General features: G+C 40.3%; 1 protein-coding gene across 1 annotated transcript in view; it reads right to left on the bottom strand.

Annotated features, from left to right (window-relative positions):
* Window positions 1-22,714, bottom strand: part of LOC131478080 (transcription factor RFX3-like) — a 94,231-nt gene extending 71,517 nt beyond the window's left edge. Inside the window, 2 exon segments of the mRNA XM_058655667.1 lie at window positions 5,652-5,749; window positions 22,706-22,714. Coding sequence (XP_058511650.1) covers window positions 5,652-5,749; window positions 22,706-22,714 — 107 coding nt within the window.
* Between the last annotated feature and the right edge of the window lie 2,522 nt (window positions 22,715-25,236).

Below are 25,236 nucleotides of genomic sequence, written 5' to 3'. Positions count from 1 at the left end.
CTGAGGACGGCCCAAAGCCTTGGGACCCTGCACCCGAATGGGAGACCCAGAAGAGCTCCTGGCTCCTGGGTTCAGATCAGCTCAGCTCCAAATGTTGAGGCTGCTTGAGGAGTGAATCATCAGATGGAACATCTTCCTTTCTGTCTCTCCTCCCCTCCGTACATCTGATTTTCCAATAAAAATGAAAAGAAGGGCCCGGCGGCGTGGCCTAGCGGCTAAAGTCCTCGCCTTGAACGCCCTGGGATCCCATATGGGCGCCGGTTCTAATTCCGGCAGCTCCACTTCCCATCTAGCTCCTTGCTTATGGCCTGGGAAAGCAGTCAAGGACGGCCCAAAGCTTTGGGACCCTGCACCTGCGTGGGAGACCCGGAAGAGGTTCCTGGTTCCTGGCATCAGATTGGCGCGTACCGGCCCGTTGCGGCTCACTTGGGGAGTGAAACATCGGATGGAAGATCTTCCTCTCTGTCTCTCCTCCTCTCTGTATATCTGGCTTTCCAATAATAATAAATTTTTTAAAAAAATGAAAAGAAATAATTATAATGTATAAAATGGGATTTCAAGAGACTTTTGAAGAAATTGATAAAAATAGCAGACCGCTGTTAAAAGTTTTAAGTTTAGATACTACCAATAAGGAAATACACTAAAATTAAAAAGCATTGTATGTAACAGCTATGAAAAAAATTTTGTTTAGCTTTTTTTTCCTTTAATTACAAAAATAATTCAGGATCTAAAGGGCAATATTAGCAAAACATGGAAAAGACTATGTTTTGAGAGTCAGAAAACAAGAACCGTAGAATCTAACTAGCTAGGCAAATTACTGTTCCCTTTGGAGACAGAGATAAAACAGAAGGACTAGAGTGAATAGTCTCCACAAATTTCCCACTTTTTACCTTCTGAGAAGTTACATTTCAAAGTCCTTTACTCTTGGAGAAGGGGGAATTCTCTACTCTAACCCCCTGCCAACTGTGGCATGAACAGTCCATATCCCTCTTAAGCGTCTTAGTTAATCAATAAAAGGGTAAGCAAAAAATACTTAGGTGATGTTAGAAAATCATTTAAGGGGGACCGGCAGTGTGGCCTAGTGGCTAAAGTCCTCACCTTGAATGCCCCGGGATCCCATATGGGTGCCGGTTCTAATCCCGGCAGCTCCACTTCCCATCCAGCTCCCTGCTTGTGGCCTGGGAAAGCAGTCGAGGACGGCCCAATGCATTGGGACCCTGCACCCGCATGGGAGACCAAGAAGAGGTTCCTGGTTCCTGGCTTCGGATCGGTGCAGCACCGGCTGTTGTGGCTCACTTGGGGAGTGATTCATCGGACAGAAGATCTTCCTGTCTCTCCTCCTCTCTGTATATCTGACTGTAATAAAATACATAAATCTTAAAAAAAAAAAAAAGAAAATCATTTAAGGACATGATGTTTAAGAGATCACAATAAATGTGAGACATGTCCCTACACTTTTGACTTTTATTTATATATATTCAATTATAATTACTCAGTGTCTATAAAACGTTGTGCAATACCCAAACTGTATTATGTTATTTTATTACCTATTATTCACATAAAAGAGTTCCTTGGCTCACTTTTTAAAATATTGCATCTCTGTATTATGGGACTTCTCAGTACCTTCAAAATGCTACTGGGAATCGAGAGCTCTAAAAGAGGGTGGCCGTCAAGCCAGGTTCCCCTCTTATTTCATTCCAGAGCCCTCTCATTCAGACTAACACTTCGTGAAACACTGGTTAGGAAATTCTGTTTTGTATTTGATGAGAAACCTGTAATTTAAACACAAGACTGAGAGAAGGTTGTCAGAGGTGTGACACCAGGAACCCTTCAAGGAACAACTCTGCATGTGAAGACAAGAATCTTCTCTGAAGAGTGGACAGGTGCCAAAAAGTGATTTAGAAAAGAAAAATTAAATAAAGATGTTCAAATTATGCCCTAATGTAACACCATGTCTTATTTTTATTTTGATAAGTAGCACTATGTAGATGTAACTAAAAGAAAAAAAAAGAGTAGGGGCAAGAAAAAAGGTTTTGTTTAAAAAAAAAATCAGTTTGTTAACTACAATAAGAAATTTTAAATAAAATGGTCTCTGACTACCAGGTATAAAATGTTTTCCAGCTTAGATAATAACCATATTCTAAATGAGAACAGAAAATACATTGTGACAATTTGTTACAAAAGAGATGGCTGTGATTCAATCTTTGGGAAAACATTCTTGGAACAACAAATGCAAAGAAACAGATGAATCAAAGTGTTTGTGTTTCTAAAGAAGCCATCATAAAACAAGGAGAAACAAAAATGGGTTAAGCTGTCTTCTCCATGAGCAAAGCCATGCTCCAGCTCTTAGCACCATGAAGTCTCCATCACTCCACTGCACAGGCTTACTGACTCACGCTGTGCACCTGCTGTGCCAGCAGTAATTGTTCTGATCACAGCGAGGACCAGGTAAACACTTTACTGCCATCAGACTATGATGAAGACCCCTTTTCCTAAGTGATGACACATCAGTGAGGGCTGTCATCATGCCTCGAGTGAGATGCCATGCACGGCCACCATGTGGATGCTGGTGCCATAAACAGCAATGACCTGGTGCTTCTGTAAGCACACACAGGTTAGGGGGCCATGGACTTAGTGCTTCAAAGACCACAATAAAGATCAGAGACTCTACCTTCTTGGAGTATCATTAGCAAAAAGCATTTATTATCTAACACAGAAGTGGGGCTCTGACTATGATCAAAGTCAGGGATCAACCACTAACTAGCTGTTAATTCATTGCAGGAGAATAAACATTGCTCAAGAGTCTTTCCTGACACACAAGGAAATATATCACAGAAACAGAAGGAGTACAGGGTATACAGAAATTATATGCACTTATCCGTCAACACCACAAAATTATAGAAAGATTGAAACAGCTCAAGATGAAATGAAACAACTTTTCATCCTATTTAGGAAAACTACCAGGAACCTTTAGCAACCAAAATATTACATGTAATTCATGGCAACATAGTGAGATGTCCTTATTAAATATTTTAAAATGATTCTACAGAATCTTTTTCCTCCCACAAAAAAAATTACACTTCATAGTAATGAAAAGTTTCCCTCACGACCAAGGGTGAACATTTGTGACATGTCTAGCTGGAGCTGAACACTACAATCTGGCCTGACACACAAGGTCAAAACTAAGTGGGCTTGAAGCAAACGACCTCCTGGCCTCCAGATCATTAGCTACCACCTGGCCAGCCGACAGTGGCCACAGAAAACATTTACTTTGAATCAGTTCTGCACTCGGATGGGTCCTGCTGAAGAACCAACTTGAGCTGTTAACTTTATGAGGTTCTGTGAGCGAATGAATTCATTCAATTCACATTTCTCTATTAAGCGAAAGACCTTGCGGCGGGATGGCTTAAAATCAAACACTGAGAATCAGAAATAGAAAAGAAAAATGCAAATAATGATGAAAGCACATAATTTTTACAGCCACAATTAAAAGCTAACTATCCCTCAGGTATACAAAAAGCGCTTTTGATAAGCTAAGTACCTCCTTTTTATAGATAAAACAGTAGAGCGCAAAATCACACACTCAAATGTAGCAGAGTCCAATGTGGACAAGTGCAAGACTAGGAATGACTGTGGCACAGCACAGCTCACTCGCTGAACACCCCTGCATCCACTCCTTCCCCTCCCACTTTCCTCTGTCTATAGTCTATATAGGACAGAAACAAAACCCTGTTCTCAGATGCCCCTGGGGGTGACCTGCACCTGGTGTCACAGGGAAGAAGCAAATGACAACCTGGTCTCACCTCACACAATATCCAGGAAACCACTCAGTTTTCCTGGTAGGCTACAAGTTCAAATGGCAGTCATTTTCTTTTATTTTCTTTTACTTGTTATAAATGTCAGCGGAAGTTTGGGTTTATAAAGGAGATTTCAAATTAGGAATCCAGGACGGCCTTGTACCACACAATGCACAATGAACTAGTTATATATATATATATATATATATATATATATATATATATATATATATATATATATATATATATATAAATTCATCATGTGTCTAGAATGTGTGAAGGGTTATCAACTCACCAGAGTAAAAAAAAATTTACTGACTTATTTATTAATTGTGTATAGTCTAATAAAGGCAAATGAAACAAAATGCCAAGTTCCCAATCTGGGAAAGTCCGCCTCAGTACAGGAAATGCCAAACAGGCATCCTAAGCACAGCTAGAAGGAAGAGGTGAGATGCTGTGCTGTCTTTGACAGGGGAAAGGGAAGTAGAGAAACAGAGTGGGGTCTACCTCACAAAGCAGGGAACTGTGCCTCAGTCCAGGACAGGCACACCTGTCTGGATGTGGGAGGCTGGGGGCGGGGGGAACACAAAGCAGAGAATGCTTTTGTGGCACAGCAAAAAGAGAGCAGTCCAAGGGGCCGATCGGGGGACATGAAACCGCAAAGGGGGCATTGGAAAGAATGCTAACAGACACGGCTGGATGCTACAAGTAACAGAGGTGGTTCTCAGGCAGTGGTGATGTGGACAGATTCAGTGACCCACACTAGTTAACGAAGTGGAGAGGAGCTGGGTTCAATGAAAAGCTTTGTGCCATCTATTGTGTATGTGGTCCTGTTATCACATGTAGTTCCTCAGTCTTCACAACAGTTTAGTAATCGAGATTATCTCCCACTGTCATGGGAAGAAGGCTGAGGAGTTCAGAATATTTGAGTATACTGAGCGCAATCAGAAAACTAATACAGAGTAAATCCAAGATTCTAAATTTCCTCTTAAAAATATTAATAGATAACAAATTCTATGTGTCGCACATTCTCCTGATGTTAGAGCTGTGACAGCAGGGGGGTTGGGCGGGCAGGGGAGCAGAAGAAAATTCTTGTCCTCCTAGTTTGGGATGATGGAAATCCACGAAATCATTGGAGGAAAGAAGAGATATCTTAAGAATAAAAGCAAGCAGAGGTTATCAGCCTAGGATACACCAGCACTGCAGGGAAGAGGTTACAAGGGGCAGAGCATGTTGGGTTAATCCAGAAAACCAACAGGCTGCAAACAAAAACCCAAATGAAAAATAATCCTAATGACTGGAAAAGATTCCTCCTCCCCTTACTTCTTGATAAGATCTTGAATCTTATTCCAAACTGCCTGAAAATTCCAGTGAGCTTAAAAATTTACATTACTATTGATGCAAAGCAAATCGCTGGGTGGGACATATACTAAAGCAGAAACAAAACTTACTCAGAATCAGGCAATTATATGCAGGTAGATTTCTTTAATCTATGTGAAAAAATTACCAAATTTCTAATTACTAATTTTATATGAGTTGATAAACATAAATACTCTTAAAATCACTTTCCATAAAAAGCACATATTTACTAAGTAGCACTAAAATACAGACATCACTAAGATGTTTTTTTCTGGTCTTTGGGAAAACTCTCGAAAGGGCCTAACAATTTTAATAATTTAATCCTTTGTTACGGTTGATTGAGAGGAAAATGAGCATATAGGCTTAAGCACACCCAAGGCATTAAGCATGAGCCTAATTTCAGTAACTATTCTGGCTGAAAGCAAGGAAACAAGCTGGGAAATGCACGAGGTGTCATAAATCACATGGTGTATCTGCATGGAGTTCAAGACTTACATTGCTCCATTGGTGTAGATGGTGTCACTTCCTTCCACATACTGCACCTGAGCTGGGTAAACGTGCTGTACCTGTTGCACAGTCTGGACCTGCTGTACCTGAAAAACAAACATCAGGACTTCAATGGGAAGCAAGTATTACAGGAAGAATCCATGGCGTTAGAGCATCTCAATGGTTTTCCAGGCACTGTAGCACAGATGGTCGAGCCATCCCTTGGAACACCCACATTATTTCACTGACAAGGAGTGTAACTTGTGTTTCCAAGACTCAGAACTGTTTTTAATATGAACATAATGCTAATATCCCAAATAAACCATTAAATGTTCTTTAATACAGAAAAGTAGTCATTGTTCAAATTTCTTTGATTACGATTTTGTAGTATTGGATTGTTCAAATTAGGATCCACACAAGGTATACACAGTGCATTTGGCTGGTATTTTTTTTCTCTCCTAATCTCTAACATTTCTTCTCATTCTTTTTATTTTCTGCCTATTAATGAAGAAACTAGGTCATTTATCTCTCAGAATTTCTGTCACTCTAGCCTTAGCAAAGATCACCCTTGAGGTGTTATTTAATATTTTTCTCTGTCTTTTTCATGTCAAATAAACTAGTAATTAAATCTAGGTCCCTGAATAAGTTCAGTTTTTAAAAGGTTGTATATTCCCTACTATATCATACTAGTTGGCATTTAACAGCTCACTGACTCTTCTGGAATATTAAGTTTGACCACTGGGTTCAGGTGCTGTCAACTGAAAACTTCTAGTTTAGGGTTCCTTTATCCATCTTTTACCTGAGGATATTAGTAGGCACTAATAATAATCTTCTAAAGATATTATCCTTAAGAAAAAATGAATAAAGCTGTATAAATTTAGAGTAGTCTGTTACTTTATCCATTGGTAAAAAATTTCCCTCATTTTCTTATTTTGAAATGTTCTTAAAAGAAAATATTTGATAATATTTTATTAATCATACACTGAAAAAAATAACTTTACCTCCTATCTTACCATGGTAACTATTGTGCTTTTTAAATTTTTTCCTTATTATTCTCAGCCTATTTGATGTTTTCAATTCTAGCAATCTTATTTGTTTAACTAAAATAGTCTCATATTTAACCAATGATAGGTTCTTCATATGAGTGTCTGTGACATGACTACAGCACCTTTCTTAACATCACTTGTTTCTAAGATGTTCCAGGTTTATGGCTTATATTTTCTGTCCCAGATCTGGAGGTACTTGTCATGTTTTAAAGACCCTTGACTCTTACAAGGAAAATGAATTTAAAAACTACAAATCTGGGCCATAAGTGTGACCACTAACATGAGGCAGTTCATAACTCTAGGTCCTTAGTTACAAAATTCAAATAATTTTAAAGGAGTAAAATACACATCATAAATCCATACTAATTTTACAATTTATACATGTATTGAATATTATTGGACACAATATTTGACTGTCTTTACTCTGAACCATAAAAAAACAAATGGTTCTTGGAGACTCAGGAAGATTTATTTGCCTTATCACAAAATGTGTGATAGTCTTCAAAATACCAATGTTCCCACAATCTGATTACCAAGAACTGCTTGTTTCCTTCCAAATGTTGTCCCTATAACATATAACATCCAGAAATGTATAATAGCTTGTGATGCTTCGCAGTCATTAGAGAAAAGTAACAACTTTGATACACCCTTAAACTCACATATTTAAATGAGTTTTAGAATTTGCTATATGTAGATACGTAGATATATGCTATATGTAGATATAAGCAGATATATTGTAGCAATGAATGAATGCTTCAGTCTTAGCCTTCACTGTGCTAAGCGCCAGCCAGAGGGGAAACAGAAAATGCACTTGAAGAGAGTAGTGGAATATTTCCCAAATCTGATTAAAACTACAACACAGACAATGAATCCTTCAATGCAAACCAAAGAGTAGATGCAAAAACTACACTAAAATAATTTATAATCAAGTGCCAAAAATAGTAAGGAGAAAAAATGATAAAGCAATTAGAAAATGAAAACAAGATAACCAAAACTAGAGTGATTGGAAAGTTTCCAGTAAAAAATTAATGGTCAAGAAATTGAAATGCATCTTTAAGCTTGTGAGAAGGCAAGATGGTAGGCAAAGATTTCCATAATCAGTGAAACACCCTTGAAAAATACAAGAGAAATGCATTTTCCCAAAAAGCTGACAATACTTTTCAAACAGATATACTATGAAAGATATACAAAGGTTCTTCAAGGTGAATAAATATAATATCAAATGGAAATTGAGATATATACAAAAAAATGAAGAACACTAGAAATCAAATTTGTAGGTAAACTGTAGAGGAATTTTTGTTTGCTTAGTTACCTTTGATTTTCTGAAGAGAATAATTTAAAATAGTATATAGTACTGAGCCTATATATAACCTAATTGTATGTACAACAAAATGGCACAAAAGATAATAAAGCCAATGATGGTAATACTTGGAAACAATAAATCCAATGACAGGCATAAAAAATGGAAAAGAAAGAACAGATAAGACTGTTTCAAACAATGACAGAATTAAATGCAATCATTGTAATAATTACACTTAATGGACAAGATTTCATTTATGATGGCTAGAATGGGAAAAATGTAATATCCAACTATATTATAGCCACCAGTCAAGGCTTCACACTTACAGAGACAAAGTAAAAACACAAGGAGCCTGTGGAGCCATCAGGGAAGCGGCTGCCTTCCGTGTCAGCATCCCATATAACATGGAGACTGATTTGAGTTCCACACACCTGGCTACCTGCTAATCATCTGAGACAGCAGCAGAAGCTGGACCAAGCGCTTGTGACCCTCACACCCACATGGGTCAGCAGGATGGAGCTCTAGGCTCCCAGTGCGTGTCTGACCCAGACAAGCTATTTTACAACCAACTGTGGAGTGAGCCCGCAGGTGGAAGATCTCGATCCGGGGGTGTGTGCATGTGTGTGCAGGTGTGTGTGTGTTTATAGCTCCTCTCTCTGTACTTCTGCCTTAAAAAAAAATCTTAAAGTAATAAAAGTATATAAAAAGACAAATCTTGTAATGTTATACCATAAGAAATACATAGTGGCTTGCTTGTATTACTACCAAAGTAGACTTCAGATCCAAGAAATTTTCAGAGATAAAAAGGGTTATTTTATCAAGAAAATTATCAAGAATAAATAACACAAGCAAACCCATATCTTGTTCACCTAAGGATGAAGTTACAAAATACGTGTAGTAAAACTTGACAGAAGAGGGCCTGAGTTGTGGTATAAATGCTTAAGCCACTACCTCTCACTCCAGCATCCCATAGCAATAAAAATCATTAAAAATCATTTAAGAGGGTCAGTACATTCTCGTGTAGCAGGCAAGGCCATCATCTGGGCTAATCAACTATAGCCACTGGTACACGCATGAGGCATAGTAAGTGAAGGCTGGTTATGCTTTGCTGCAGCATCAGCTGGCAAGTGCTGGGAGTGGGAAAATGCTGTGAATCCAGACCGCAGAACCACCTGGAAAGTACAAAATCTGACACTAGGAGTGGGCCTATTAGGGAAACTGAAGGCCTCCCTGATGGTCCATAGCTCCCACCAGTGAGCATGAGAGTGTTTGAGTGTAAGATGGGGTTGGAGACAGAACTGACCCAACTTCAACCACCAGTGTGGGTGTAGACTGATGAGGGTGACTAAGCTGAACCCATACTAGCACACACAGGAATCAGGTCTAAGGTCACCTCAGACAAGGTTTCTTTAGGGACCCTGCCTACATCTGAACTGCTGGACTCATAACTCCAACCACGGGGGGAAATCACAGGATCTGTACTCTGACCATGGAGTACATGGGTAAGAACTAGGCCTACTAAGTTGCTAAGATGGTGCAGTGGATGGCATGCCCAGAGGCACATGGGGGATACAGCAGTGCATCGGAGCCTGCAGAGGACACCTAGTACCATAGCAGAGGATGGAGATGGAGAGTAGAACAAATTGGACAACTCTCTTATCCAAGCATCTGGGAAAATGAAAACTCTAAGACTATCGTCGTCAATAGAACTTGCAGGGATTTCCTCATCCTTGGAGCAATGAAATCAACAGCACTTCAGAATTATTGAAATCACCTGGGCAGTTACCTTGGAACATGCTCCACACTGGGGACCCTGGGATGACATCAGGTGGCTGTTCCCCATCCCTGGGTTCTCATGTGGTTAGGATGCTGGGTGTGGCTTCTCACCTTCTCTCACCCCTTCCCCCAGATACAGGAAGAAGAAAAAATTGGAAACAAGGTTTTCAACCACTTTCCCCTATTCCTCTACTCTTCCTACCCTAATCAATGATCCACATGCTCATGCATCCTTTTCAACTATGCAAACATCATCAAAAATAAAATTTTGTACAAAGAAAAAAATGATATAGTACAGAATAAAAGATGAAAAGTCATGATTATAATCTTTTCCTCTCAGTACTGATAGAGGAAAAACACAGAAAATGAGTAAAGATATAGAAATCAGCCAATTTGACAAAAATCATTATCCATGAAATAACAGACGTGCTTTCCAATGCAAACGCACATGAATGTAGAAACTTCAAAGCCTAAGAATAAAACAGGCAACACATTTCACATAATAAAATAACACAGACCATGTCCTTTGACCAAAAGAAAATTAAGTCACAGATAAAACAAATCTAGAAAACCTTCAAAATATGTATAAAATGAACACATTTAATACAATCACGGTATAAAAAAAACAACCGCAAGGTAACTGGAAAATTGGTTAAGTTGAATAATAATGGAAATAGATAAAATTTTGCAGAATGCAACTGGAGATACAAATGGGAAAATACGGAAAACGACTGTAACCAAAAATAACTAAACTGTATAAAACAGAAACAGGAAAAACAACAGAATGAATAAATAAAGTTATCAACACCAGGTATACTTATCAAAAGGGAAAAGAAGGTTTAGATTGGGAGTTCTGGGAATGAAGGGGAAATACCAATGTGCAATTCATTCAACGACATATACAATGGACAGAGTCTGTAAATGATATACATTATCAAAACTGGCAAAGAAAAGGACACCCACCCTCCCGAGTACAAAAAAAACAACTAAATCCCAAGGGGAAACTGCAGACCCAGACAGATCTAGCAAATTTTTCAAGGAGAAAAGTTCCAATATAACACATAGACTAAAAAGTAGAGAAAAAATGAATACATCACAACCACTTTAACAAGGCTAACCTAACCCTGAGACGAAAACCAGTAAAGGTACTACAAGAAGACTATAGACTAATGACTTTCATAAACAGAATTACAAGAATCATTAACAAAATACAAACAGATATAGCCAAACAATATATTTACAGGACAGTTCAGGTGGGGTTTAGCCCAGGAACACAACGTTAGCTTAGCATAAGAAAATCCATAAATGTAATCCGCGACATTTACAATAAATAAAGGCCATGTGATCACGTTAACAAATACTGGAGAAGCACTGGACAAAATTTAACATCCATCTGTAACTGAAAACAAAAAGTCACATTTTCTCACCCACTCCTTCTCTTTGCATATTCCTTCAGTAAGCAAAAGAATGAAGAAAATTTCTCAATCTGACAAACACAACAGCAGTTGAAACAAAAAACACACATATAAATCATATTTTATAAAAATATATTTTATAAAACTTCACCTCAACCTAACAAAGACATCAGTAAAAAAAAAAAAAAAACCCACACATATCATATTTAATAGTGGAAGACAAATCTTTAGAACTTAAGAAATGATCTTTTTTCATATTGACTCATCTGTTTAAATTATGAACTACCCCCTTACTATATTTTATATGAAAAACAAAGTAACTGCTACCTGAATTTAAAATCCTCTCATTAATAACATCTAAACCTTGATGAATATTTTCAAACAGAGCCTCTCTGTTCCTTTACGTCATCCATTAAAAATTCACACATTCTTGCTACCTTCTCATTGCTCATAGTCTTTTTACATAAATTATTTCATCAAGCATTAAAAACCCACTATTTCCCTCTGTACCTGATTAAATATTTAGTTCTTCTGCAGAGTCTTTCATAACTTATTTTATCCCATGAGAACTACCTGTTTTTGCTCTCAGGACTCATTTCCCAAGTAGTAATTCAGGGCTCAGTAATGATGTGGCCAATGTGGTGAGGCAGCAGAATCAGTTAATGCAGGGAAGGGCATTCTAACTTCAATCCGTGTGCTCACATTGGCTGACTGGACATATGAGATACCAACTACTTCCTTGAATAATAATTTCCTGGTATGTGAAATAAAAACAACATCCAGTCCATAATACAGAATTTTTCTTTCTTTCTTTTTTTTTTTTTTAAAGATTTTACTATTATTGGAAAGCCGGATATACAGAGAGGAGGAGAGACAGAGAGGAAGATCTTCCATCCGATGTTTCACTCCCCAAGTGAGCCGCAACGGGCCGGTACGCGCCAATCCGATGCTGGGAACCAGGAACCTCTACCAGGTCTCCCACGCGGGTGCAGGGTCCCAAAACTTTGGGCCATCCTCGACTGCTTTCCCAGGCCACAAGCAGGGAGCTGGATGGGAAGTGGAGTTGCCGGGATTAGAACCGGTGCCCATATGGGATCCCGGGGCTAATAAAGAATTTTTCTAAGGAACCAACACTTAAATATAAACTACAGATAACACAGTATGGTATGAGCCTATATGATACATGTAATAAATCTTCAATAATTGTTGAAATCACCAAATATTTCAGAAACAAAAAGTCTTGTCTTCTTAGCAACTGAGTAAATTCTATCTTTATATTCCACTTACCAACAGCTATAAATATACATGGTCATGTTCATCTATGGACACTTAAAATCATGAAAGTCTATGATTAAAATAGAAATCAAGCTCAAAATGTGAAGAATTTAAGAAAAGCAATCTAGATAAATGCTGGCTAACTCATCTAGGACAGTAAAATATAAATATGTCCATTGATAGCATACAAACTCTCTAATAGGATGAAAAAACAGGGCATAGTTTCTCACAGTATCTCCTACATTAAAGAACTGACACAGTGAATGAAAGATCAAGTTAAACAGTGAAAACACTGAATGACCTCACATAATGAAAGAAGACACTCTTTCAAAGCTTTAATGGAAGTGGAGGAATTAAAACAAACAAGTGAAAATGATGGGGAAGAAAAGAAAAACTAATCATATTGTGTGTGTGTGTGTGTGTGTGTGTGTGTGTGATTCCAGCAATTACATATTATGATCCTTACAAGATGTATTCTTGATTTGTCTCTGGCATTTGAGGTTTTTGTCTTTTTCCTGCTTTTGCAGCAGAACTCTATTTTATTAGTACAGATAAAGTCAAAGCAGAAGAAATGCTCCCTTATGCCCCAGATTAAAGCTAGTCATGTCTAGAAAATGTGCTGTATTCACAGGACCGATGTTATCTGAGCTTGCAAGCCGAGGCACAGAATGGAAAATGAGAATGGCGCCATCCTAGCCCACCGGCAGCCCAAGCGCACAAAGCAATGCCTTTTACCTGTTCCCAAAGGCATCAGAGTACTATGAAAGCACTATAAATATTAAGCAAAATTACTCAAAAAAAAAGGAAATGCCTTGTCAATATCTGTAAAACTTACATTATCGAAGTTGTAATAAATGAATGACTTCATTAAAATAAGTGAAATCATCTGTGAATACTTATTACTCCAAAGTGAAATGATAAGACCTACTTTTTTTTTTGAAATTTTTTTTGTTGTTGATTTTTTTGTTTTTATTAATTATTTTGCATTATGTGACAGTTTCATAGGCTCTGGGAATCCCCCCACCCCTCAATCCCCCCACCCCTCCCCCTCCCCTCCCCCTGGTGGATTCCTCCACCTTGATGCAGTATTACAGTTCAAATTCAATCAAGATTCTTTCCTTGCAAACGTATACCAAGCATAGAGTCCAGCTACTTATTGTCCAGATGGGTTGAACAGTTTCTTGGGGAGACCATTTCTGGTCATAAGTTAGAGCTGGTAGAATATCATTACAGTCAATTAAGAGTCCCAATATAACATCAACAGCAATTTGCAATATTATGGAATTGACATGGTTTTGAGTAACCAGTCTGTTAAAAAAAAAAAAAAAGCAAGTCCTAACCACAACCTATGATTAGTTCATTGACATCTCAATTTTAGTTTATATACAGGACCGGCTGCTATATACCTTAAAATGGCTATAAGGTACCCTACTTTTACAGTCATTTAATGTGTCATTATAAATGAAAAGCGGGATACTGAATACTACTTTCTCCAAAAGAATTGTGATTCAAACTGTTTAAATTTTAACACTGTACTTACATTAAATATTAATACCTGTTCCCTGATTTAAATGATTATCTGCTACACATTTATTTTTTATGTTAGTTACTAGTATCTCAATACAGCAGAAATTGAGGTGAGCTTTTCTGAAAGTGGTGGGGAAACCGGTATGCGGGAGGTGTTTGACTTCTGTCCTCAAAAGTTCAATTCACACCTGTCTTTGCAAAATCTGTAACCTGCCACACTTGCTATCTGCCTTTATAAAAGCCCCTACAGGAGGCCAGGGCAGTGGTGGGCAGCATGTTAATCCTCTGCTTGCAAGCACCAGCACCCTTGGGTGCCAGTTGGTGTCACACCTGCTCCACTTCCGATCATGCTCTGTGCTAATGACCTGAGAAGGCAATGGAGGATGGCTCACCTCTTGGGACCCTGCACCCACATGGGAAAGCAGCAGATGGTCCTGGCTCCTAGCTTCAGATTGGCTCAGCTCTGGCCATTGTGAACCAATGGAAGAGCTCTCCCTCTGTTTCTCCTTCTCATCCTGTGAAGTCTGTCTTTCAAATAAAAATAAAATTAAAAATCTGTAACATAAATAAATGGCCTTAGAGAAAGAGATGATAAAACAAACTCTGTAAAAACATATACTATCACCCTTAATTTTATTTAAATATTTATTTACTTGAAAGACAGAATGAAAAGAGAGATTATCTTCCAACACCTAGTCTACTCTCTTGTGTGCCCATGGGCCGGGACTGGACCCAGGTATGTGAGGAGCCAGAAACTTCATCTGAGTCTCCTTCTTGGGTGGCAGCGACTGGGGCACTTCAGCTTTCAAGAGCTGCCATGCCGGAAGGATTAGCAGAATGCTGGAATGGAAACAGAGTGGGCACCAGGCACTGTGAGTAGGGTGTAGCTGTCCCAAGGAGGAGCTTACCACTGCACCACAATGTCCACCCCTTCCTCTTTTAAATCCACTGCTTTTCCCAAAAGAAACCCTCAGAACTCTATCTGAAGAAACAGTTCTCACCACTTCTGAATTTTAAGAACCAGAGAAGTAGTGGGAAAGTAATCTAAAAAGAGATAGATAAAGGTGGAGTTAGCAGAGATGATCAACAATTTCCGTAACTGAACAGTTTGAGGAATAAAAATGATCTGATTTTGGAGATGCCGGCATTTCATCATGTCAGTGTCCCTTCCACTTCAAGGTATTCCACTTCCTGTTCAGCTCCTTGCTAATGTGCTGGAGAAAGCAGCACAGATGTCCAAACGCCTGAGCCCCAGCCACCCATTTGGAAGGGCAGGATAAAGTTCCAGGGTCCAGGCTGGCCTGGCCCAGAACTGACTGTTAGGGCCACCTGGGGGAGTGAACCACAGGATAGAAGATGTCTTTCTCTCTAGGTCTCTCCCTCTACTTCTGTCACTAAAACAAACAAACAAAAAACATTTTAAATGCTCCCTAGTACATCAGAATGTCAACAGCAATGAAGGATATTTTTTCTAACATTCTTTCCCAGTTTATCTATTTTGTCAACTGTAAGAAAAAATAGTCCTTTGAATTATAAATATATGCATTCATATTTACAGATATTGGAGAATCAGCAAATTTAACAATGTCATCTTTATTCATGTTTAAATTAATAGAAGCATCTCATATTATCCTCAAATGTGTTGATACAAATGTTACTTGTTTATTTTATGCATACTTTTGTTAATTTGTATTATTTATGATAAGTGAACACCAAAACAAATTACATACCACGAGAAAATGTGCTAGCACAATGAAACAATCAGTATATTTAGAAGATAAATTTGTACAATATGTTATTTTGGATGTGCTCCAAGAAAGATAAGATGCATCACACTTCCAAGTAGAAACCCTATTCAATAGTAAATGAAATCAGTTACAATGGTGAAGCTCATTAGTCAGCTAAGAGCAACTGTACTCTTATGACGTCAAGATCTTCATCGCCTTTCTCATACAATTGCATTCCTTACTCATCCGGCTGTCACCAAACATTTCAAATCTTAGTTCTATGAATTGCCAAAAAGTGTATTAAGATCACTTGAATAGGCCCACAGGAGATATGAGAACTTTTAGAAGATCAAGAACATGCGACATTAGAAGAGTTCATGTTCATGTGACTGATCAGATGTGAAACTTGCGGGAAAAGAATGAGCACCCAATAGCTGTTAAATCAACGACACGGGGGGGGGCATCTGGAGGAGCAGCAGCGGGGCAACAAGCAAAGGCACTTCTACAAAATCTCTGGGAGAGCAGAACTAGAGGAATGCAGCTCTGGAGAAAAGGTATGCAAACCAAGCTGAGAGAAGGCACTGCAGCTGTCCCGGAAGACAACATGCAAGATGCGGTTTTCCAAAGAGGGCGCGAGACACCTGAGAAAACAGAAATCTTCCTACTCCCTCCCAGTGCAGACCACAAGAATGCCTATTTGCAGTGCATATGGAAATGATGCCTGTTTGTAGAGAACCTGGTTTGTTTCTCCCCCCAGTGTAGAGCACTGGGAATGAAGAGAATCAATGATTCAACTTCCATTTCAATGGTCTGAACACTAACACCTGCACCACACAACTTTTTAATTACGTTGCTGACGCTCGATGCTGATTTGTCCAAAACTGATTCAGTATCATTCCATCAGATCCCCAATGGTTAAAAAATGGAAAATAAATTGTATACCATGCAGTATTAAGCAAATCTTGTCAAGAAAGAAGCTGAAAAGTATCAAGGATTTGGAACATAATTTGTAGATAAAAGTTGTTTTTATTTTATAACCATAACATCACAGTGGATAAAAAGGATGAGTAAGTGATAGGAAAAATCGGGGGGGAAAAACACAAAAATCCCATCTCTCACTGTTTCTTGAAATAGTGATAGGTTTCCCTGGATCAACAAATTAACCCCCAAAATTCTGCCTTGGATATTCAATGTTCTTGACTTTCTTTTTCATTTCTTCAGCGACACATTAGTCATTCAGTAGCATGTTATTTAACTTTATGGTGTTGTAAATTTCTTTTTTTTTCTTTCTGTTGTTGATTTTCTATTGTGGCTTTTCATTTAAGGGGATCTATAGTAACTGTGTCATGGAGACTATCATGTCCAGATGTGAGGATACAATGCAGTATGCATCTCTACTTCCAGACAAAGATGGACTCCCAATGAAACTGTTTACTATATCTTGACAATTGGATATTGGACTCTCTGCAATTGTCCATGTCCGTAATGATGGACACATGACTGTGTATGAAGAACTATACTGTAGCAATGATATAGGGGAACTCAGTGAAGGGGAAGGGAATTGGGGAGGGGATAAGGGAAATCCCAGAGTCTGTGTCATAAAATGATAATAATAAAAAAAATTTAAAAAAAAGAAATGAGAGCCACCACACATAAAAGAATGTGATGTATGTGAAAGACTGGAAAGCAGTGCGTGGTTAACTTAAATGAAGGAATCCACTTCGGGTAAAAATTGTAACTCATTCACTGACATTAGAAATTCATTCATTTGGAATCAGAACATTTACCAAGAAAAGACGGAAGATGGAGTAGATCAACCAACCACTTCAAGCTATACGTCGACAGCGAAATACTGGACAAGGGGAGACTCTATGATGGACTATGTCAATCAGTGGACTCTGCACCAGCCTCATTGTACCTGTATTGTTGCTGATGGTATGTTGGAGCTTTTAATTGATGGGGATGATACTCTGCTGGTTCTGCATTCAGACCAGAGGGGGTATACCTAAGAAGCCGTTGAACTTGACTGGACAATAGGATGCTGGACTCTATGGCTGGTATATGCTTGCAATGAGGGAATCCCAAATGAACTTGAACTGTGGTTATGCAACAAGGTGGAGGAATCCACCATGGTGGGAGGGTTTGGGGAGGGGTGGTGAGAATCCCAGTACCTATGAAACTGTGTCACGTAATACAATGTAATTAATGAATAAATTAATTAAAAAAGAAAGAAATTCACTCATTGTACCTGTTGGATGAGCCTATCATCATACAGTGCAGCTTCTTCTGTTTGGTTGTTGAAGCTCAGATATTCGCATACAATTTTCTTGTAGGTGGACTTTCATTAAATGATGCTTCTAGTACATTCTAATATATTGATCCTTACAGATTTTGCATTATCAGGACTATAATCAGACCTGGAACTTAAGGTTTGTGGGAACTGTCTATTAAAAAAACTATCTGATCTGTAATTAATAACTTGAAGTTGTTAGGAAGATGTTTTACTGTTACGCTTGTTCATTAAGCAGAATCGTAAGGAGGTATGGCCCTGGCAGCACGCTCCTCAGACTTCTGACAGATAGAAAAAAAAATCAACAAATGAATGAATCAGCTCAATAAATCAGCCCTAATCGCCTACTATCCATCTCATGAATGCAATACTATCTTCAACATCATTCCCTCTGGGAGGTCGGCTCTACTATGCTACATTAATTACATTTCTGGGGAAGCCAGCACTATGGCAAAGGTACCTCCTGCAGTGATAGCTCTTGATAGGGTGACAGTTGGAGTCATGAAGCCAGTTCTGTGCTAATGTGCTTGGGAAAAGCAGAAGAAGACAGCATGAATCCTTGGTGACCTGGACCCATGGGAGATTTAAATCAAGTTCCCGGCTCCTGGCACAGCCCTGGCCACTGCACTTATCTGGGGAATGAACAAACAGATGGAAGATCTCTCTCTCTCTCTCTCTCTCTCTCTCTGCCTATATCCATGTTTCAAGCAAATAAAATTACATTAAATAAAATTAAAACCTTTAATCTGGGGAAAATAATTCACTCAACAACACTGCGATCAACAGTAGAGGAAACGAGCTAAGTACAGCCAACTTGCGGAAGCATTAAAGAGATCTTCGGAATGGTAGGCTCCCATAGTCTTTGCAATAACAAATGACATTACTGAAATTTAGAATCATAATACATGTAAATCGCACATTAAAAGATCTAACTCTGCACAAGACATAATTTTATTAATCCAGACACATCATAAGAATGTACATTTTAAATATGGTTTGTGGTGAAAATACAGACACGGGGATTCCTATTTGTTCCCAGTGTACTGCAATGATGTCTATTTGTATTTGCATTTCAATATATTGAAATTACGTTGGCTTTTACAGGCATGCTGATTCTTTTAGTGTAATGACAGCCTAAGTACTATAACCTAAAGAGAACTTTTCAGTTATATTTCTTGTGGGTTTTTTATTCTTATTTTCTCTTCTATGATTTTACAGGTATAGAGCTTCTCCACTCCCCCTTTTCTCCTCCACACTGTCCCGTTGTTTGTTTGTTTGTTTTTATAGTAAAACAGTCCTTTGACTCTAGTCCTGACTGCAGTATTCTCTTTAAGTGGGTCATGGCCCTGTTGGTATAAGCAATGGCAGACAGTCCAGCAATGTGTTATCTAAGTATATTAGAAGTCTCATCAGGAGGCTACCTTTATTCAGGAGATATCATATCATATCATATCATATCATATCATATCATATCATATCATATATAGCTACTTATATTTTACTCTCACCAGGTACTTATTCTTTTAAGAATGATTCAATAGTTTTCCACTGGATCTTGGTAAACTCTGAGCTAATAGACATTTGTAATCAAATGACACACGGTGACAGACCAAAGACAGGACAGACATGTGGCAGAAGCCTCTAAGTCATCTGACACTAGTTCAAGAATTCTCACAATAATAACAAAGTTTCCACAACTATGGAATTAATATTAGTATTACAAATTACATTAAAATGAAAACAAATCACACACAACACAGATACCTATATATATATAAATAGCTCAATCCATGTCCAATGCTCTTAAAAACATTCAGATATGTCAAAAAATATCTCAGGCTCATTACTTTACTTCTTTTTTTTTAAAGATTTATTTATTTTTATTACAAAGTCAAATGTACAGAGAGGAGGAGAGACAGAGAGGAAGATCTTCCATCTGATGATTCACTCCCAAAGTGACCACAACAGTCGGTGCTGCACCGATCTGAACCTGGGAACCTGGAACTTCATCCTGGTCTCCCACGCGGGTGCAGGGTCCCAAAGCATTGGGCCGTCCTCGACTGCTTTTCCAGGCCACAAGCAGGGAGCTGGATGGGAAGTGGAGCTGCTGGGATTAGAACTGGCGTCCATATGGGATCCCGGGGCATTCAAGGCGAGGACTTTAGCCACTAGGCCATGCCGCCGGGCCCATCAGGTTCATGACTTCTAACGCATAATTATCTCCCCTTTTCAAGGGAAAGTAGGTCACAGTGTCAGCAAGAGCCAAGCAAGGTCAGGTCACCAAACCTCATCAATAGTTTTTCAATTTTATTACACTCCATTTTACTTTCCTTTTCCATCTTTGACAAATGAGAATTTTAACAAATTTTAAAATAATTCATTTAACTGGCTTTAAAGAAAACTACTAAAAATAACAAGATGAAAGACTTCAGCTAAAGCAAAATTATAAAGCAGTATGTAGAAGATTGAACATGAAGAACGTATTTCATTGCATCAACGTGTTATTTACTGGAAGCCTTAGTAAAAGTTTGGTAACAGTGACAATATGATGACAAGAAAAGTAAAGCTACTATTGAAGCAAATCATTGGCATGACACCTACTATTTTGCATCATATTTTATCCATTCCAGTACTGTTATAATAAAGCTCATAAAAGATTCAAGCAATGAAGAAATCATTTCAGTAAGATGGGACTGTCCCTGTTTTATGCTGGTGCCCACCTCCTGCCATTCTTCCTGGCGATGCTTATGACTAACACTGGATGCAGGCAGCACTCCTCCATTCTCCATCAATACATTCAGTATGGGTTCCAGACAGGTTAACACGAACACAACAAATGACCTTTACGTTGCTTCACTGCTAAGTGACCCACCCACTGGGGGCGGGGCGCAGCTGAACTGGCTTAGTAGGCTCACTTGCAAAGCCAGGCTGACACTCTGTAACCGTGACAGCCCACTGTGAATCCGAAGGAGCTGACCGAAGACATAGCCACACCACCTCATACATGCCTTGATCATGAACAACAAATACTATTTTTTAAGATGTATTTATTTATTTATTTTCAAAGTCAGATATACAGACAGGAGGACACAGAGGAAAATCTTCCGTTTGATGACTCACTCCCCAAGCAGCCGCAACAGCTGGAGCTGTGCTAATCTGAAGCCAGGAGCCAGGAACTCCTCTAGGTCTCCCATGCTGGTGCAGGATCCCAAGGCTTTGGGCCATCCTTGACTGCTTTCCCAGGCCTCAAGCAGGGAGCTGGATGGGAAGCAGAGCTGCTGGGATAGGACCGGCGCCCATATGGGATCCCGGGCATGCAAGGTGAGGAGCTTAACCACTACGCTATTGTGCTGGGCCCAAAATACCATTATTGTACAGAACTACTAGAATATACTAGATGCTTCAACCTAAATTTAAAGACACATGGGTGCATGTTTGATGTACCTGATGCAATATCTTCTCACAGGAGAGTACAGTTATGCACCTGGAGAGATATAATGTGTGCTTGCCTGCTTTTTGCTTATCTTCATTGAATAACACATCTTACAGCTGTTTAAAATTGCGTGTGTGTGTGTGTGTGTGCAGGCACATGCACACACAATTACTTTTTCTGGCTTCAGGGCATTCTATAGTTCTGATGAAGCTTAACCTACTTAGCTCTTCTATTTATGAGCATTTATGTTACTGTTTTTCTATTATAAAAACTGCTACAAAGAAGCAATGTGATTGGTTATTATTTAAACACTCCTGGGGTTGTTTCTCTCCATCTGTTTACTGGGCCTTGGTTTCCCTGTACTTTGGGTAATTATTCACACTCTTTGCCCACTTGTCTGTTATATTACCCTTCCTTAACTTACTTGCAGGACACTGCAACACATGATTAATCTCTTCTTAACATGTACATCACGTCTTCTTTTACTTTTAAGGTCATTTACGGTATTTATTAAATTTTACTTGGCAGAAGAGGACAGTGCTTTTCCTATAAGCTTCCAGGTCCTTATGATCTTTGTAAGATGCACTTTGTCTTCTAAGATTTTGAAATAATATTCTTCTTGTTTTATTTTGATCTGTGTGTAACTTTAAATTAATTCAATCTACTTCAGGCATTATCATGAAGCTATAACGTCATAGATCTTACCTATTCTCATTATAGCAATCCTTCTAAACCTAATGTACTCAGGCCACTGAACCATTATCAACCTCAACAAGCCCGTCCCACCTTTAATGATAACCACTGACCTAACCATAAAACTAAGCATAGCCTCCTTTCACTTCTGAGTGCCACAGTTATCCAAGGAGTCAACCTAAAATCAGCCCTTCTCCTATTAACCTGACAAAAATTGCTCCCCTTTCTATCCTTTACCAAAACCACAATTCCCTAAACATTTTACAATTAACACTCATAGACCTCCTATCTATTATAATTGGCAGATGAGGAGGACTTAACCAAACACAATTACGAAAAATCTTGGCATATTCATCAATTGTCCACATAGGCTGAACAGCAACTATTTTAATGTATAATCCAGATATTATAATCCTCAACCTTATTATTTATATTATTATAACAATTCCCATATTTATACTTCTCATTATTAATTCCAGCACAACAGCTCTTTCACTAGCTCAAACATGAAACAAGACACCTTTAATAACCGAAACCATGCTAACAATTCTAATATTCCTAGGAGGCCTTCCCCCACTTACTGGCTTCATACCTAAATGGGCTAGCATCAATGAACTTACTGCGTAATCCTTCCAACCCTAACAGCTGTACTAACTCTACTAAATCTATATTTCTACAGACGATTAATCTATTCATCCTCACTAACAATATTTCCTACCAAAAACATCATAAAAATAAAATGACAATTTGAATTCAAAAATCAAGCCTATTTCCTAGCGCCCCTAGTTAACCTATCACCCTCTCCCTTCCCCTCCTGCTATTAGAAGTTTAGGTTACACGGAGAACAAGAGCCTTCCGGTGGGTTCATAAACAACACACCCAGGAAAGGTGGTGCTGGTGGCGGTGAGGGGGAGCCCTCCTATTTACAAGCATAACTTCTGCCCCGTGGGGCCCTCCATGGTCCTCCGTACATCTCTGCCCCCGCCCTCCGGGGCCCAGGGCAGCGAGGAGCCCCAGACCCCGTCCGGCCACGCAAAACTTACCCGGGCGAGGAGAGCAAGCACAGCCGCGCACCGTGGTGTCCCGGAGGAGAAAGAAAAGAGTCACCGACGGCGGAGGAATCCTGCGTGGTGCTGCCGCGGAGGGATTGGCCGCAAGGTCACTTCCTGCGAGGTGCTGCGGCCACGTACCCTCAGTCTGCGAAGAACAAGCATAGGAAGAGGACGCGTCCCTGGACTCTCCGTGGGAGCAGTTCTCCTGCACGAAGATGCATTGCGGACCCCGTGAGTGGACATGACAGGGCTCGTGGACTCCAGCTAGCCCTAGTCCCGCCTGCTGTCCACATGGACCCCACCGGGGGAGGACCTCGTGGTGGCCGCCATGGTGGATGTGGGGCCGCTGGTAAACAAGGTGGAGTTGGTCCCACGTCCAGAGTGCCTGGTGTTTGAGCGTCGCTGGAGGAGTTCGCAGACCTGAAAGGACATCTACAAGGTAAGACTCCCAAGGTACAGGGGTCCAGGAAGAGGAGGCAGCGGCTTGGCCCTAGCGCGTGTCCAGGAGCGCAGCTGGCGGCTTGTCCTTGGGTGCAGGGTCCAGCTGGGGAGGCGGTGGCTTGGCCATCAGCAGGGTGGGCCAAAGCTTAGCCCTGAGTGTGAGTTCCTGGAGGCCAGGTGGTGGCTTGGTCCTCAGCGCAGGTCAGAAAGGTAGGCAGTGACTTAGCTATCAGCGCGTGATCCAGGTGGGGAGGCAGAAGATTGTTTTTGGTGCGTGGTCCAGGAGGGCTGGCCTTGGCTTGGATTTGGGTGCGGCGTAGGGTCGGGAAGGCATGCAATGGCTTGGTTATTGGCATGGGGTCCTTGAGGGCAGGTGGTGTCTTGGTGAATGGCGGTGTCTGTGAGCACAGGCCTCTCCTTGGGTCTCGATTGGGGTCGTTAGGGGCTCCTGGTGGCTTGCTATATTCTTGAGGTCCCTGAGGACAAGAGTAGCTGGGCCATCGCAGGTGCAGGAGGGGAGGTGGCCACTTGCCTTTGTGTGGGGTTTACTGGAGCGGTCCGTGGCTTAGCACTCAGTGAAGGTTCCAGGAGGTGAGGTTGTGGCTTCCTCATCTGCACAGGGTCTAGGAGGGCAGGTGGTGGCTTGTCCCTAGGTACAGGGTCCAGGAGGCAGGTAGTGGCTTGGTACTTGGTGAGTGTTCCTGGAGGGCAGGCCGTGTCTTGGCCCTTGTGTGGTGTTGTCTGGCAGGGCTGGTGGCAGCTTGGTCATTGGCGGGGTCCATGAAAGGCATGAGGTGGCCTGGCCCTAGGCATGGGTTCCAGGAGCACAAGTGGCGGCTTGGTCCTCCCTTTGGGGTGGGGAAGCACAGGTGGTGGTTTCGCCCTTGGTTGGGGGCCATGAGGGCAGGCAGTGTCTTGACCCTTTTTGTCTGGGAGGGCTGGAGTCCTTGGTGCAGGGATGAGAGGGAAGGCTGGGGCTTGGCACTCAGTGTGGTCTCTGGGTATAGTGGGCAGAGGTTCCTCAGGTTCACACTGTCCTGCAAGGCCTGCTCCACTCCTGTCCTCGGGGCTGGTGGTCTTCCTTCCTTCCTTCCATCCTTCGTTCCTCTTGTAATGCTGGTACATGTTCGTGGGGTACAGGGTGATGTTTGTATGCAGCGCGAGCTGGTGGATGTGCTGGCCTCTCTCCCAAGTCCAGGCTTCGGTGGAAGGTTGAGCTGCAGCTTTTCCCCTCAGGATGGTGTCTGTACTAACCGCTGCCACCCTGAAGGATTCTTCCCTGGGGAGGAGAAAAGGAGCCCCAGTTTTAAAATTTTACCTATCTGTGTATGTGTTTATTATAGTTTAGGAAGTGTTATTCAATATTGGAGGTGAAAAAACACACCACTGAATTCCTTGTATAAAAAACAGAGGAAGGCAGGTTTCAGAATCGGGAAGATTGCAGAGTAACTGGGTTTTTCAAGGTTAATTGTAGTTGTAATCTTTTTTACACACACATGTCCCTAAATCCTTAAGGTAAGGGAATTAGATTCTTTCACTCGTTGTTGGGGAGGAAGGTCGGGGTGGAGGTTAATGGTCAGCAAGTTTGAGTGACTTGCTCAAGGTTAAAAGTGTTTTTC

The sequence above is a fragment of the Ochotona princeps genome, chromosome 27, assembly GCF_030435755.1.
Source record: "Ochotona princeps isolate mOchPri1 chromosome 27, mOchPri1.hap1, whole genome shotgun sequence".
Lineage (NCBI taxonomy): Eukaryota > Metazoa > Chordata > Mammalia > Lagomorpha > Ochotonidae > Ochotona > Ochotona princeps.
This window is presented reverse-complemented; position numbering and strand designations above follow the sequence as displayed.